This window comes from Sceloporus undulatus, chromosome 5 (genome assembly GCF_019175285.1).
Source record: "Sceloporus undulatus isolate JIND9_A2432 ecotype Alabama chromosome 5, SceUnd_v1.1, whole genome shotgun sequence".
Lineage (NCBI taxonomy): Eukaryota > Metazoa > Chordata > Lepidosauria > Squamata > Phrynosomatidae > Sceloporus > Sceloporus undulatus.
In genome coordinates this window covers 11,587,139-11,601,160 of record NC_056526.1, presented here as the reverse complement: position 1 = coordinate 11,601,160, position 14,022 = coordinate 11,587,139, and the positions used below count along the sequence as shown (strand labels likewise).

The window sequence follows — 14,022 nt, the reverse complement described above, 5'->3', positions numbered from 1 at the left end:
GTTCTCATACTTTGCAACTCAGTAAATATGGAAAATACTGTAGAGCTGGAATTCTAAGCGTATTTACTGCAAGGTAAGGCCCACTGAACTTACAAGAAATGGATAGTGGGTGGTGGCCTCCATGCTAGTGAGATGGTGAATCCACTCTGGGTTATGGCCTAAACTTTAAAAAGAGATTTCCAAGGTGCTGAACACTATGTCCCAAATAGAAACCAAAGTCAGAAATCAGAGAAAACAGCAGAAGGGTTTTGTGTGTTGAATGAGGAACCCCATAGTTCTATGAACAGGAGGTTTCCCATTCTTCAGCTCAGTTTATAAGGAAAGGGTGTTCATGAACAAGTTGGCCATCCTTACTCCCATACCTGCTCCTTAACAAGTACTTGGCAAGCTGGGACACACATGCTCAAGTTTCAGTTTATGCATAGGTCTGAAATGCTGAGGTTTCATGGCCTACAATTCAGAAATCTACTTTGCATATGTCACTTGCCATGAGTCATGCTGTCGTTAATGTAAGAAATGTTTTGGCATTTTCAGGCATGAACCCAGATTTAAACAGCGAATGCTGGAACTGACGGACACAAACAACATTGCATACTTGTTTCTGTCAGCTGCCAACAGATGGCTGGAGGTCAGAACGGTACGTACGGCTTAGTTGCTGCCACGGTTTTGAAACCTTAGAACCCAAGAGTTACTTTACGTGATGCAAGATGTTGGACCAAGAAGCATCGCTGGGATGCATCTGGCAACAGTTTCATATATGGCAATACTTAAAAATAGCTCAGGGTTGTTTCTGTTACGGGTTTATTTTCTTTGTTGAAGCCAGGAAACCTCTTCAGTTGCTGCTGCTGTGGTGACTGTCATTTGGAAGAGACACTGAGGTAGATTAAATAACACTTTTCCCCAGTTTGGTCAGACACAGAGAGTGTGTCTACACTACGCAGTTATTGATGTTTAATACCTCTTTTAACTGTCATAACTTTATCCTATCCTGGGATGTGAAGTTCAGTAAAGCATTTGGAGTCCTCTGTTCTAATGCTGTAGTTGTCGAGAATTTTAAGTACATCATCACACTATGAATCCTAAAATTCTGTAGGACGGAGTCATGACAGTTAAAGATCTATCAAGCTGCTGTAACTGTATAGAGAAGAGTGGAGCAGAAAGAAGAGAAACAATTCTTCCACACAGAACTAATCCAATTTGACACCACTTTAACTGCTCTGGCTCAATGTAATGGAATTTTGGGAGTTATAGTTGCTTTGCTCTGGTGCCACAACCAACTACAGTTCCCAGAATTTCATAGCACTGAGCCAGGGCAGTTAAAGTGGTGATTCTACTGATTCTACAGATTAACATGGCTATAGCTTTGAATTCTACCACATGTTAACACCAGTAGGATTACATGGGGCCAATGAGGGCCCATTGCTGGAATGCTTATTGTAAAATTTATTGTAAAAGAAGCATGGGGGAAGGAGCAAATTTGAATCAGATTCAGCTCCCAAAGTACAGTAAGAAAGAAACTGCAGCTCCAATCTAGATCAGGGTGGCAAGGAGGCTCTGCATATGGATTTGTATTTGGGAATTCCAAATTGTCCCATTTATTATTCCACAGCCAATACATACGACATTCCACCTTGAAATCTAACTGAGGAAAACACATTGTAGCATAAGCTTTTGCAGATGTAGTCTACTTCCTCAGATGCAGGGACATCCATACATCTGAGGAAGTAGACCAAGCCTATAAGAGCTTAAGCTACAACTTCTTCCAGACAGTCTCAAAGGTGCTACAAGATCCCTTTGCTTTCTGATATCCCAGATTACAAATCTGATTTTGATATTCCAGACTACATCTCTCAATTCTCAATAGGCAATTTGGGAATCCCAGTCAAGGAACTCCAATGTAATGTGAAATTAGGAGCTGAGTCAAGAAGGAGATATGTTATGGTCCATCTAACATTCAGCTGACACATAACAAAGATCTACCCCTCCCCACACTCCACCTCCCAGTAATTGTGCTATAATGTTACTGAGATGTTTTATGTGGAGATGGCAGAGATTGAACCCAGAGCTCCAAACATGAGAAGTATCAGCTATACTGTCTAATTACTAGGAAGCTCCAAGGTGGTTTGTTAGAATTGTCCTCTGTCCAAGGGAGAGATTACTGAAATACTGCCTTCAATGTGTTCAAATGTCATTGCTTGGCTGATTGAATAAAGAGCAAGTGGGTATTTGGAGCAGTGGGTGACTAGGACAGAGGAAAACGTTATACAAAAACAGTAACAGCTACAGAAAAAAAAGATGTTAGTCCTAGATTTGTAAGTAGGTTGAACTTCACTCCTAAATGTAAATATTGCATTCGTTCATGGATGTACGCATGCATGCATGTAGGCATTTAGTCAGTTACAGATTTGAATCCTTCTTTTCACATGAAGAACTCTCAAGACACAACAGTGTTAAACAGTAAAATGCAATATGCAAATAACAAGGGAAAATGAAACTGATTAGAAAGAGTAACTACAAACAAACAGTAAAAATCTAGGACATTATTAAAAGCATAAGAGGACAAGATGGATTTTGCCCCATAGACAGTGCTAGGAGAATCTGTGGACCAAGGTTAGGCAAAGCCAAGCCCTCCAGATGTTGTTGGATTGCAACTCCCATAACTCCGAACAAAGGTGGGGAATACTAGGAGCTGCAGTTTAACAACATCCATAGGGCTAACTACACAATCCCTGTACAAGTTGTAAAGGAAAGAGCTCTATAATCTGGATACCTTTGTCATAATGTCACCATCTTCCTAGCTTTCCTCTTCCCCAGCAGTTATTATAATCAGTGTTGAGCATGAAAAGTGAAATGAGAATCTGATATCATAATACAAGCAAAGTTCTGCTAGATGTCATAGAAGGGTGAAGATGCTAAATGTGTGTGAAGGGTTTTCTCTGACAGTGAAATCTAAACTTCAACTGAAGCACATGTATTTTCCCTCAAAATTTTCCAGATCTTAAAGGAAGCGTTGTCATCATCCTCAAAGTTTGAAAAAGTTATTTTTGGTCTAAATTTCCCAAATACCCAGTGAGCTCATGCCACATCTGGGAGTGGTGGAAGCTGTAGTCCAAAAAAAAGTAATGTTTCAAAGTACTGATCATCCCAAATTAATTTAAAACATTTTCTATAGGCAAATTTTCATTTGCACATCAATGTGCATCCTCCTCCTTGTCTTCATTTCTTCTACATATCTGGTAGAAAAGCTGAGTATGTCCTTTCCTATGACCTTACGCATTCAATTGCAATTGACTCTATCCTTATGCTCCCCACAGTATCAGGGAAGGTTTTTCTTTGAACTTTCCAAAGAAAGTTGTAATTGATGCCCCTCCTCCCATAGTTAAGCTTCAAGACTGTTTTGTCTCTAGGCAGTTTAGGGAATTACAAAATCACTCTAAAGTAAACTGATAACATTCAGCCAAATTAGAGAACATAGATTCTGCACTCGTACCCTACTGAAAAAATAGGCATTTGCTTCAGTGAGTAAAGGTTGCATTCAGCATAGTCCCTATGGGCTATCCACAACCCAGAATCCTGTCCTTAAAAGCTGATAATTCTCATGGTGTACTTTCCATAAAAGGCCCGTTCTTTTACAAGTGATTCTGGCAACTGAATGTTCTTGAAAATATCTCTAAATAGTGCTTGGAAATGTTACTTTTGGGGGACTACATCTTCCACAATCCTCCAAGCAAAAAGTAACATTTCCAAGTTCTTTGTCAGAGTGTGCACTACCTGTGCCATCATTATAGCAATAGCAATAGTAGGTACATTTCTATACTGCTTATCAGTGAACTAGTACTCTCTAAGCAATTTACAATGTGTATGCCAATTGCCCCCAACAAACTGGGTACTCATTTTGCTGACCTACAAAAAGATGGAAGGCTGAGTGGACCTTGGAGCCCTGGGATCAAACTCACAACCTTGTGGATCAGTACCAGCATTTAACTACTGCACCACCAGGTTTCTTGTTGCTGTTGGAGAACCAGTTTTTTCTGACTAGATTAGGGGTGAGAAAGTGTAGACCTTGGATTGCATGTGTCTCCTAGTTCCCACTTTTATGGCTTCTGAAACCCAGTACCCCTAAGTTCCCTAACCCTTCTTTACAAAATGTTTGTCATAATTTCTGTTCAATTTCTGCCTGAAAATTTCCGGACAATTTTTGCTGTACCGAAAGCCCCCGAAACATACAAAGACACATGAAAACTTCCCCAGCTGCTGGCCCAGAAATCCCCCAATACCTCTGTTTCCTTAAGAGTCCTTCTGAAAATGGTGACAATAAGTGATGTGACACCACTTCCAGATGCCATTTTGAGAGAGATTCTGAAGAAAAACAGAAGTATTTTTGTGCATGAATTTTGGTGCACAGGGAGGGGTCATGGAAAGAAATTGATGCCTTTACTTATGCGGTTACCCACATCTTTACTAGACAAAGGTAAAGAACCTAGCCTTGCATAATGTTTTAAGCCTGGCTTTCCCAGAACTCCAGATATTTTGAACAATTTATTCCTGTCAGCCCACAGCAACAGAATATTATGAGGGTCAGTGGTCTGTGCATCTGGAGGGTACCAGCTTTAGGAAAAGCTGTCTGAAGTATTTAGTGATGGAAATGGGTTTAAACAAAGGAAGCAGAGGGATGACTTGGTTCCCTTCAGGAAATCTTATGGCACTATAGGATTCCTCTTGAATTCCAATGGGCAGCAAGAATCGGTTCAAACAGTAATGCTAGGTAATCTTGTCTTCAAGAGTCAGTATGGTATAATAGTTTGAGCATTGGACTACAAATCTGGAGACCAGTGTTAAATCCCCACACTACTATAGAAGCCCATTGGGTGACCTTGGGCAAGTTACACTCTCTCCGCCTGAGAAAGAAGCAAAGGCAAACTGATGCTGAATTGATGGTGATGTATTGGATCTGGTGTCAATTACTGGTATTTCATCAGGGATTTTGTTTTTGTTTTCATTTCAGGATTATTTGGGTGCTATCATTGTTCTCACAGCAGCTGTGGCTTCCATTTCTGAAAAATCCACTTCTGGCCTTGTGGGCCTGGGGTTGCTTTATGCATTGACGGTACGTATGGTGGTAAGAGCTGAAGATCCTTCAGCACAGTCTATCAAGAGTGCCTCCAAACTGCACTGAAAGGAGTGGCAACAGTTTCCACTCATGGTTGCACAGCTCCCCCTCATTTTTATTTGTGCCCTTTGAAATTAATCCACTGGGTTTGCAACCCACTGGTGGAAATCCCAAATGTACAGCTCCCTTCTTAACTTTCTTAATACTGAAAGAAGTAATCTTGCAAGTCATGGATTCAAGCCAAGGCCAAAGGAGTTTGGAACAACTTGGACCAGCTTCAGATTTCATGAGCCAAATGAATAATAATAATAAAGCCACTAAAGATTCCCAGGCCCTGAGTGCTCTCAACAAAGATAGACAAAAGTGCATACAAGGACTTTGCTTTACTGTATAATACAGCATTAGTGATCTTCAACCTCCCCAAATTCATCCTTCTAGAACAGACCAACATGTTATTTTCTTCTAATGCTGTGTTGTTGTAATTATAAATTGCATTGAAAGGAAAATTTGGATTGAAAGGGCAGGCTGGATATTTAAATAAAAATGTATGCCACTTGCTAGGAAGTGCTGCTTGCCGATCTTTCATCTCCCTCCCTCTCTTCATCTTTGTTGTTTTAGCTCAGGGGTAGGCAACCTTTTTGAGCTGGGGGCCGGGTTGCTGTCCCTCAGACAACTGGGGGGCCGAAGCCAAAAAATAAATAATTAAATTTTTTTTTAAAAAAAATTAAATATATAAATAAACCAGGACAAATGTAGGACAAAATTTTCAAATGGAAGACACTTTAAAAAAAAACCAACAAAAAACGGAGGACACGCAAAAAAATTTGCTGATTTTTTAAAAAATGTTAGTATAAATGCATGTTTCTGAGGCTTCTATAGATAATTGCCCCCCAAAGGCCCCGGCGGCAATCGGCGGCAGGACCGGGCTGGGGCCAGTCCCAAGGCCTTGCCGGGCCGCATCCGGCCCGCGGGCCGCAGGTTGCCTACCCCTGTTTTAGCTGTTGCTGCTATTGCATCATTATTGTATGTGGTGCTCTACAGTGTAAATTGGGCAAAAAGACAATCCTTGCCCCAAGAAATGTCTAATCCAAATTTCAAACCAGGAAACACAGAAGAAGGAAGGGAATTACCCTAAAATTTAGTGTCCCTTCTCTTTTTCTGTGACCTTTCCTTTCTTCACCAAAAATGGACATGGCACTATGGGGGTGGCCCATCATAGCTTAGGATACAACACAGTTTAGAGTTGTGAGCCATCAGCTGAAGATGAAGATGAATTATCCAAGAATGTTAATGTTTACAAATTAGACTACCTATATAAATAATGCTGCTGAGAGAGAGATGGCATTCAGTGCCAGCACCACATGTCATCAAAATGGAATCATTCATAATGTATGCCACACATCAAGTGATGTAGGGAAGGAGATAACAACATTATGAGGGAGGGAGGGAGATGAAAAGCTGTGTGGTTCCTTCTCTAGTGTAATCATATTATGAACTCTATTGACCCAAGGACAGTAGAGATTCTTGCCTTCTTTTAATCTTGCTCCCTTACATCCCCTCACAGTTGTTTATATGACTTCCTATCTGATCAATTCTTTTCATTTTTCAAATACAACTTTCCATTTGTGAAAAAAATTCTAATTTTAGAAAGAATAAAGAAAAAGCTTAGCTTGTCTGCCTTTTCCCTCCCTCCCTTCCTTCTACAGCTAATCTTTGTATCTTATGTCCTTGAGATATTGCCTTCTGCAATTGGCAGGGGTGGGAATCATACAGCCCTCCATTCTTACTGCTTTTTTCTCCCAGCATGGTACTGGGGAGTGAGTTCAGAGGAAGGGAGTCTGAATGGGCAGTGCTGAATGTGAATCATGCAACCATGTATTGTTTACAGTAATGCTGTGCAGACTTTCAGAAATGACAGTTTGTTGGTGAATGGGTGGTTGATTGATTGAATGAAAGATTCAGTTGCTTTGCCTAACTGGCGACCCTTTTATTTCTCACACACACCCTCCCAAAGAGCTACTTCATTCTCACCTTGCTGCATTATAGATCACAAATTATTTGAACTGGGTGGTGAGAAATCTGGCAGACCTGGAAGTACAAATGGGTGCAGTGAAGAAAGTGAACAGTTTTCTCAACATGGAATCTGAGAACTATGATGGCACCATGGGTATGTAGTTTTTTTTAAAAAAAAATACACAAAATATGTATACAATTCTAAGCAGCTACTTGCCTTTTCTGGCTTCTCTGCAAGATGTCAAGGGGCAGAAGACCCATTTAAGGCTGCAGCCTCTGACTTCCAGAAAGATAACCATGGCTAGGGTGATCATTATGCAAAGAGATCAAGTAGCTCACTTGAGACTATTTGAAGTAAAAGCTGGAAGCATGAGCTTTCGTAGACTTGAGCCTACTTCTTCACATACATAGGGTGGAGTGGCAAGGGAGACACCAACCTGGCCCCATCCATTGGCCAGAAAAGAAGAGGTGTGAAGGGTTTACTTTCATTACACCAGCTAGAAGCAAATATTTGAAGTCCAACAGCCACTTGTCCTTTGTGCTCTTTCACACTACACAGTTATTGTGCTTTCATTCCATTTGAACTACTGCATCAACATACTAAGGAATCCTGGGTTTTGCAGTTTAGGGAGAGGTATTTAAAATTCTCAGCCAGAGAACTCTAGTTCCTCTTCAAATGTCAGGATGCCATAGGATGTTGCCTTGGCCATTAAATGGAACATAATGCTGTAACTGTGTAATGTGAAAGGCGCCTGAGACTAGGAGCCAGAACAGAATCTTGCTCTGATACCTTCCATTAACAAGAGAGCTGGGAGTTGCTGTGTTTTGTATGTGTCATACTGAGTTTGGAAGGCTTTTAATATTATAACCTGTTATTTGCAAGATGTTTTGAAAATAATTTGATTTAACCACAGTAGTTGTGGCAACAGAATTTGCTCTTAGTGGCCCAACTGTCATTTGATTAATCCCAAAATGACCTAAGTGCACTGAGGCAATTTGGGAGTTACGTAGGTGCCAGCTGGAACTTATTGCTGGAAGAGCTGTGCTTATTGCTGCTGCCAGCTATAGCAGTAGTGGAAAATAATAATCTAAGAAGCCATCATTGCTGCTAAAGGTAGGCTGCCATAATACAGTGGTACCTCGGGATACGAAATGCGCGGGTTACGAAATTTCCGGGATACGAAAAAGTTGGATTGGCAAAAACTGTTTCGGGTTACGAAATATTTTTCGGGTTACGAAATTCATTTCGGCGCGAAATTCAAATGCTATAGGCTTCCAGCGCTAACGGAAAGCTATTTCGGGTTACGAAATTTTCGCGTTACGAAGGGAATGGCGGAACGAATTAATTTCGTAACCCGAGGCACCACTGTATATAGATAGATGGAGTGACAAATGTTTGCCTCTGGACCACTCTCCTCCTCTCTACAAATGTTCATCATAGCTTCTGAAAAGAGCATGACTGCATACTATATATTAAAATAATTCAGATTCAAGCATTCAAATAATTAGGGCCTTTCATTCTGTGTAGACTTCCTGCACTTTTGGTTCTTTAAAGAAGTATGCTCAGAATAGAAAGAAAACTCTCAAATTTTCTCATCTCTCATTGAGTGTCACAAGACTTTAAGACACCTGGTCAAGAAAATGGTTTTCCTTTTATCTGGAGCATTTTCTGGGGAAAAATTGTCTGTGCAAAAACACAAAATGCACCAGTTTGGGTGCAAAAAGAAGGTTTATGCAAGTAAATCTGTAACAGTAACAAAAAATCCACAAATGTGTGATTCGCCTAGGGTCACCTAGTGGGTTTCTATGGCTGAGTGGGAATTTGAACTCTGATCTCCGGAGTCCAACTCCTATGCTAAACCACTGCTGGCTCTAAATTTACTGTACAAATGGGTGAAAATCCTCAATCCTGACAACACCTGTGTATTGTGATAAATGATAATCTCTGTTTGTTGAATAAAGCTTTTCTGAAACAAAAAAAATAAAATAAAAAAAAAATCCACAAATGTGAAAGGTCATTGAAAAATGTACAAAACACTGCATAGTCTCAGTAGTAGAAATAATACTTTTGGATTTATTTATTAATTCATGTTAGAACAAAATAAGCAAAGATTTACATCCCCTTCTCAGAGCTTGCAGAAGGTCTCCTCTATTTTGGGACTCGGCTTGTGGAGTCTCCCAGACACTATGGCTACTTGATGAAGGGTGCAGTTGGTGTGATTCTACATCCTAGGTTGCATGTTTTCATAATATATACATGTCCTAAATTGTCACTGTACATTGAAATGAAGCATATCTGAGGCAAGAACATGAACTGGTGGCTCTTTGGCTCACCTATTGCTCATCTGGTTTCTAATGAATGTCTTTATCAAGTATAAACCAGAGGGTGAAATGAAATTGTTACTGCATGCTAGCTTGTCTTGTAAATATTAAGATTTCCAAGCATTTGCCTTCAACTTCCTTTCTTAATCTTTTCAGATATTTCTCAAGTCCCCAAGGATTGGCCACAAGAGGGGGAAATCAAGATTGAAAATCTCTGTGTCCGATATGAAAACAACTTGAAGCCCGTTCTCAAGCATGTCAAAGCTTACATCAAACCAGGCCAGAAGGTCCCATAAACTTACATCATTTTACTCTATTTATGGGCTTTGTTACCATGAGGAAAATAAAGAATAACCACTGTGACATATATCATGGTGTTAAACAAAAGAAAAAAGGAAAAAAATGCTAAGTTGGTTTTAAATAGGCTCCAAAATCTCCCAATAGGTGACTATTTATAGGTCAGACTACTTCATCAAACTACAGATCCCAGAATTTCTTAAGAGGGAATCATGCCAATTAAAGTCATACAAAACTGATACCACTGTGTAATGCAGATCTCCAAATATCCTATTGTTAACAGCTATTCACAAATTCCAGGCTTTGCAAACTCAGGGCTGTGGCTTTATTGACTCAATGCATCTGTAAAGACTATTGTCTTTTCCAGTGTGTTGTGTTTTCTCACAGTGTTCCCAAATTATGATAGCCTCAGGAGTAATTTTCAATTCTAGTGAGAATTCAGACTTGATTTCCTCTTATGATTTTTATTTATTTGTCTTCTTAGTAGTCTTTGATATCCATGGAACTTTCTTCCAGCGCTAACACAGGCAAAAACAAACAAAATAAAACCAGTAGCTTAAAAAGAACTAAATAATAAAAACCAATCAAAATCCATTGAAAACAATTCTGAAAAAAAAAAAAACCGGGGGTGCCTGATTGTTCATCGTTGGGAACGTTTTCAGGACAATGCCAAGGTAAATGTCCCAACATAGGCAGCCTCCCAAATCTCAATGGGGAAACCAATGCAAAACTCAGAATCTGTCCTGTGTGAAGCATGTTTCCTGTGTTAGTAAATTTGATCCTCACTTCAGTGAGTATGTAGTAAAAAATGAGATATAAACAACCTATATAAGATTATTCAGTGCTATAAGCCTTTGTACACATCAAGGCCACAACTGTAGCAACAATATAATCTGCTATGGCTAATCATGGGGAGACTTCTCTGTTCTTCCTCTCTTTGTCTGTGTGCCTTCAGGTTGACTTATGATGAGCCACAGGAATTTCATAGAGTTTTCTTAGGCAAGGAATACTCAGAGTGGTTTTACCAGTTTCTTCCTCTGCCTACAGTACCTGATATTCATTGGTGGTTTCCTATCCAAATAATTAACCAGGACTGACCCTGCTTAGCTTTAAAGATCAGATGGGATCTGGTGTCTTTAGGGTATTTAGACCATTTCCAACTCTTTATTTTTCTCTTATTTCATTAAGGCTTACCATTAGACTTTTGACTTGTTTATGAAGGGTGCTGGAGAAGAGTTCTATAGAAACCATGGACTGCCAAAAAACAAATACTGTAAAAGAGTTCAAGAGCAAATCAAGCCTGAACTCTCCCTAGAAGCCAAGATGAATAAATGGAGACTGTAGCACTCTGGACATATCATGAAAAGGCACGATTCATAAGAAAATACAATAGATCTTGGTAAAGTGGAAGGCAGTACAAAAGGAAGTAATACACCAGTAATACTCAATCACATGGACCTGAGTTCGCAAGACCTGAGTGGAGATGCTGATAACAAAGTGACTTGGAGGTCTTGCCATAAGTTGAAGTTGACTTAATGGCAATTATTAACAACAAATATCAAGAGTCTAAAGTTGGTTTCTCTGCCCACTCCATTGACAAAAGAAGCAGAAACTGGGGAATGTCTAATGAAATCCACAGAAGAAACTGGAGATACATCTCAAGATGCTCAAAAGTGGTTATTTTATTAGTAAAAAGCCCTTATTAACATTTTTACTAATAAAATAACCATCTTTTTTAGCATCTTGAGATGCACTCCATTGCCAAGCAAGGCACCAAAATGCACATGTGTATGAAATATTTCTCATCTCCAGAGAAAAATCACGAATCTGAAAATATTCTCATTATGGTCTCCTCATCATGTCCCCAGCAATGCTTCAAAAACAAGTCCCAACAATTAACTTTATTTTGCAGGTTGGGATCTGTGGTCGAACTGGCAGTGGCAAATCATCATTGTCATTGGCATTCTTCAGAATGGTGGACATATTTGATGGTAAGTACCTGGAAGTCTCTTTTCTTAGGACTGGTTTCCACAGTGTGTAAACCACCATGCCAAATGCAGAGCTCAGAAAGCTACTCTATTATACCACAAATCCCCAAGTCAATGTGCTCCATGGCGATTCTATCTTGGGAACTGTGAATGTGGTGGTCCAAAAATGTAACTTTTCTAAGTTCTGTCCACAATCTATATAGCTTGGGCCATCAGGCACTTTATCAAACTATTTTGCTAAACCCAGGAGTGACCTGGGACACTGATGTCATCCTTTGCTGTTTCCTTCTTATCACTTAATTTATACTACTGCTAAGCATTTGTTTAATGCTAGTTTGTCTCTTCTCCCAGCTACAGGCTTACACAGCCTGTCACTGGCAAGGAAGAGGTGAAGCAGATGAGAAATGAAAGGGCCAGATCCTATTGCATGGCTGAGTTAAATCAGGCTCAGATAATGACAGCTCCATTAGCTGCTGCTCTTTCTCTGCTCCTGTGTCCAACACATAATAAATTACTCTTTCTGTAGCATCATTAATCATGTACTGTGAATCAAAATATTTCCTTTATGGGAAGAACAAAAGAGATGGGAGACAAAAAAAACCCTTAAGCAGTGGAGGGCATGTCAATAATTTCCCCATGGTCTGGAATAGATCAGTAAAGAGTTGCCTCCACTTTGGTTGAGGAAGAATATGGATTTGGATGTGTCAACTACCTTTTGCTGCAACTCTTTCTCATTAAATATCTAGCTCCCCCCACTCCTGTTTATTGGGGCTGATGAATTGCGATGTTTAATCAAATGGAGTGTCAAATAATTTAAGGAGCAAGCTACTTTGGAAAATATTTTTGCCCTTTCATAGCAACCTCAAAATGACAGTAGACTGATGGCTTCCATATCAGTGGAGTTGAATCCCTTCTGAGTTTTTGTCAGGGGCTGCATCTACACTGCAGAAATAATCCACGTTGACACCACTTTAACTACCATGCCTCGATGCTATGGAATTCTGGGAATTAGATTTGTGAGACATTTAGCCCTATTTGTCAGAGCGCTCTGGTGCCACAACAAACTACAACTCCAAGAATTCCATAGCATTGAGCCATGGCAGTGTGATGGTAAGTCTCACTCAGCCAACTGTGTTTCTCTGATGGCAGCACAATGGGTCTTTTTATCCCACCATTGCTACTAATATGTGATGGCTACCTCCCTATTTGCCACTAATAATTAATGGGGTGCCATGTGAGGCTTTCATTCCAAATCCCCTTTTAGTTTTTTTTAGTTTTATTTTACCCCACTGCTTGACACCAAATTGCGGGACGAGACCCTTGAACTCAGATCCCTCGCTCGAGTGACTCCCACACTTTTTCTTGCCTCTGGGCCACTGTAGGGAGACAGAGCACTCACTATTTTGAGTCTTCTCAGCAATAAAACTATTATTAATCCCTGGTAGCATTTGAATGATAGTTTCTTAAAATACCACATGTTGAGCCAAAAAAGAGAAAATTTTATTTACAAAATAGTTGGTTACAGTTTGTTTCTTATGGTTGGTATTCAGAACTGATATGGTGTTTATTTGCTTCAACAGTTGCAAAGATTTACAGTATCGATTACTATATTCTGTAAGTGGTCTCCAGGTTACAGTTTCACATAAGACTTTGACTAGACTCTGAGCTTTAAAATTGAGGCCGGCCTGAGGGTGGAGTCGGGGCATAGCATCCACATGATGCATGCCCTAACCCTGCCCCCAGGGTACTGTGACAGCATGTGCTGCTGCACCAAGTGTGCAGCATCAAAGCACTCCTCTGGCAGTGCATCCACATGACGCAGTACCAAGGGAGCACCGTATAGCTGCGTCGCCATGGCTATCGTGTCCTTTGCAGGGCACAAAAAGAAGCCACTTTTTGTGGCTCCTTTTTGCACCCTGGAAAGGCTGGATTGAGGCCACGGTGTGCAATTGCCAAGGCCCTGATCCCGCTAGGAAAGGGGCAACATAGCACCGTCCCTTAGGGGCTTTGTGTACAGCTCCCTTGCTGCTACTTTATGACTATACCAACCACACCAACTCAGTTTCCACACGACCTCTTTTAAGGCCAACCTGAATACTCAAAACCCCTTCCAACTGTCCCTTTTACCAGTGTATCTCAGCCACCTTGGCTATTAAAACCCCTGAGGCTCTAATAATAATAATAATAATAATAATAATAATAATAATAATAATAATAATAAAATATTTATTTCTAGCCCGCCTTTCCAATGATCAAGGCAGATTACATACACATGCCAGTACAGCATGCCAA

General features: G+C 40.2%; 1 protein-coding gene across 6 annotated transcripts in view; it reads left to right on the top strand.

Annotated features, from left to right (window-relative positions):
- The window catches only part of ABCC9 (ATP binding cassette subfamily C member 9), a 136,017-nt gene that overhangs the window by 50,098 nt on the left and 71,897 nt on the right, over positions 1 to 14,022 (top strand). For all 6 annotated transcript variants that reach the window (XM_042469862.1, XM_042469868.1, XM_042469866.1 and 3 more), the window contains 5 exons: positions 535 to 637; positions 5,006 to 5,107; positions 7,157 to 7,277; positions 9,602 to 9,732; positions 11,655 to 11,733. In XM_042469862.1, coding sequence (XP_042325796.1) covers positions 535 to 637; positions 5,006 to 5,107; positions 7,157 to 7,277; positions 9,602 to 9,732; positions 11,655 to 11,733 — 536 coding nt within the window. The remainder of the gene's footprint in view (positions 1 to 534; positions 638 to 5,005; positions 5,108 to 7,156; positions 7,278 to 9,601; positions 9,733 to 11,654; positions 11,734 to 14,022) is intronic.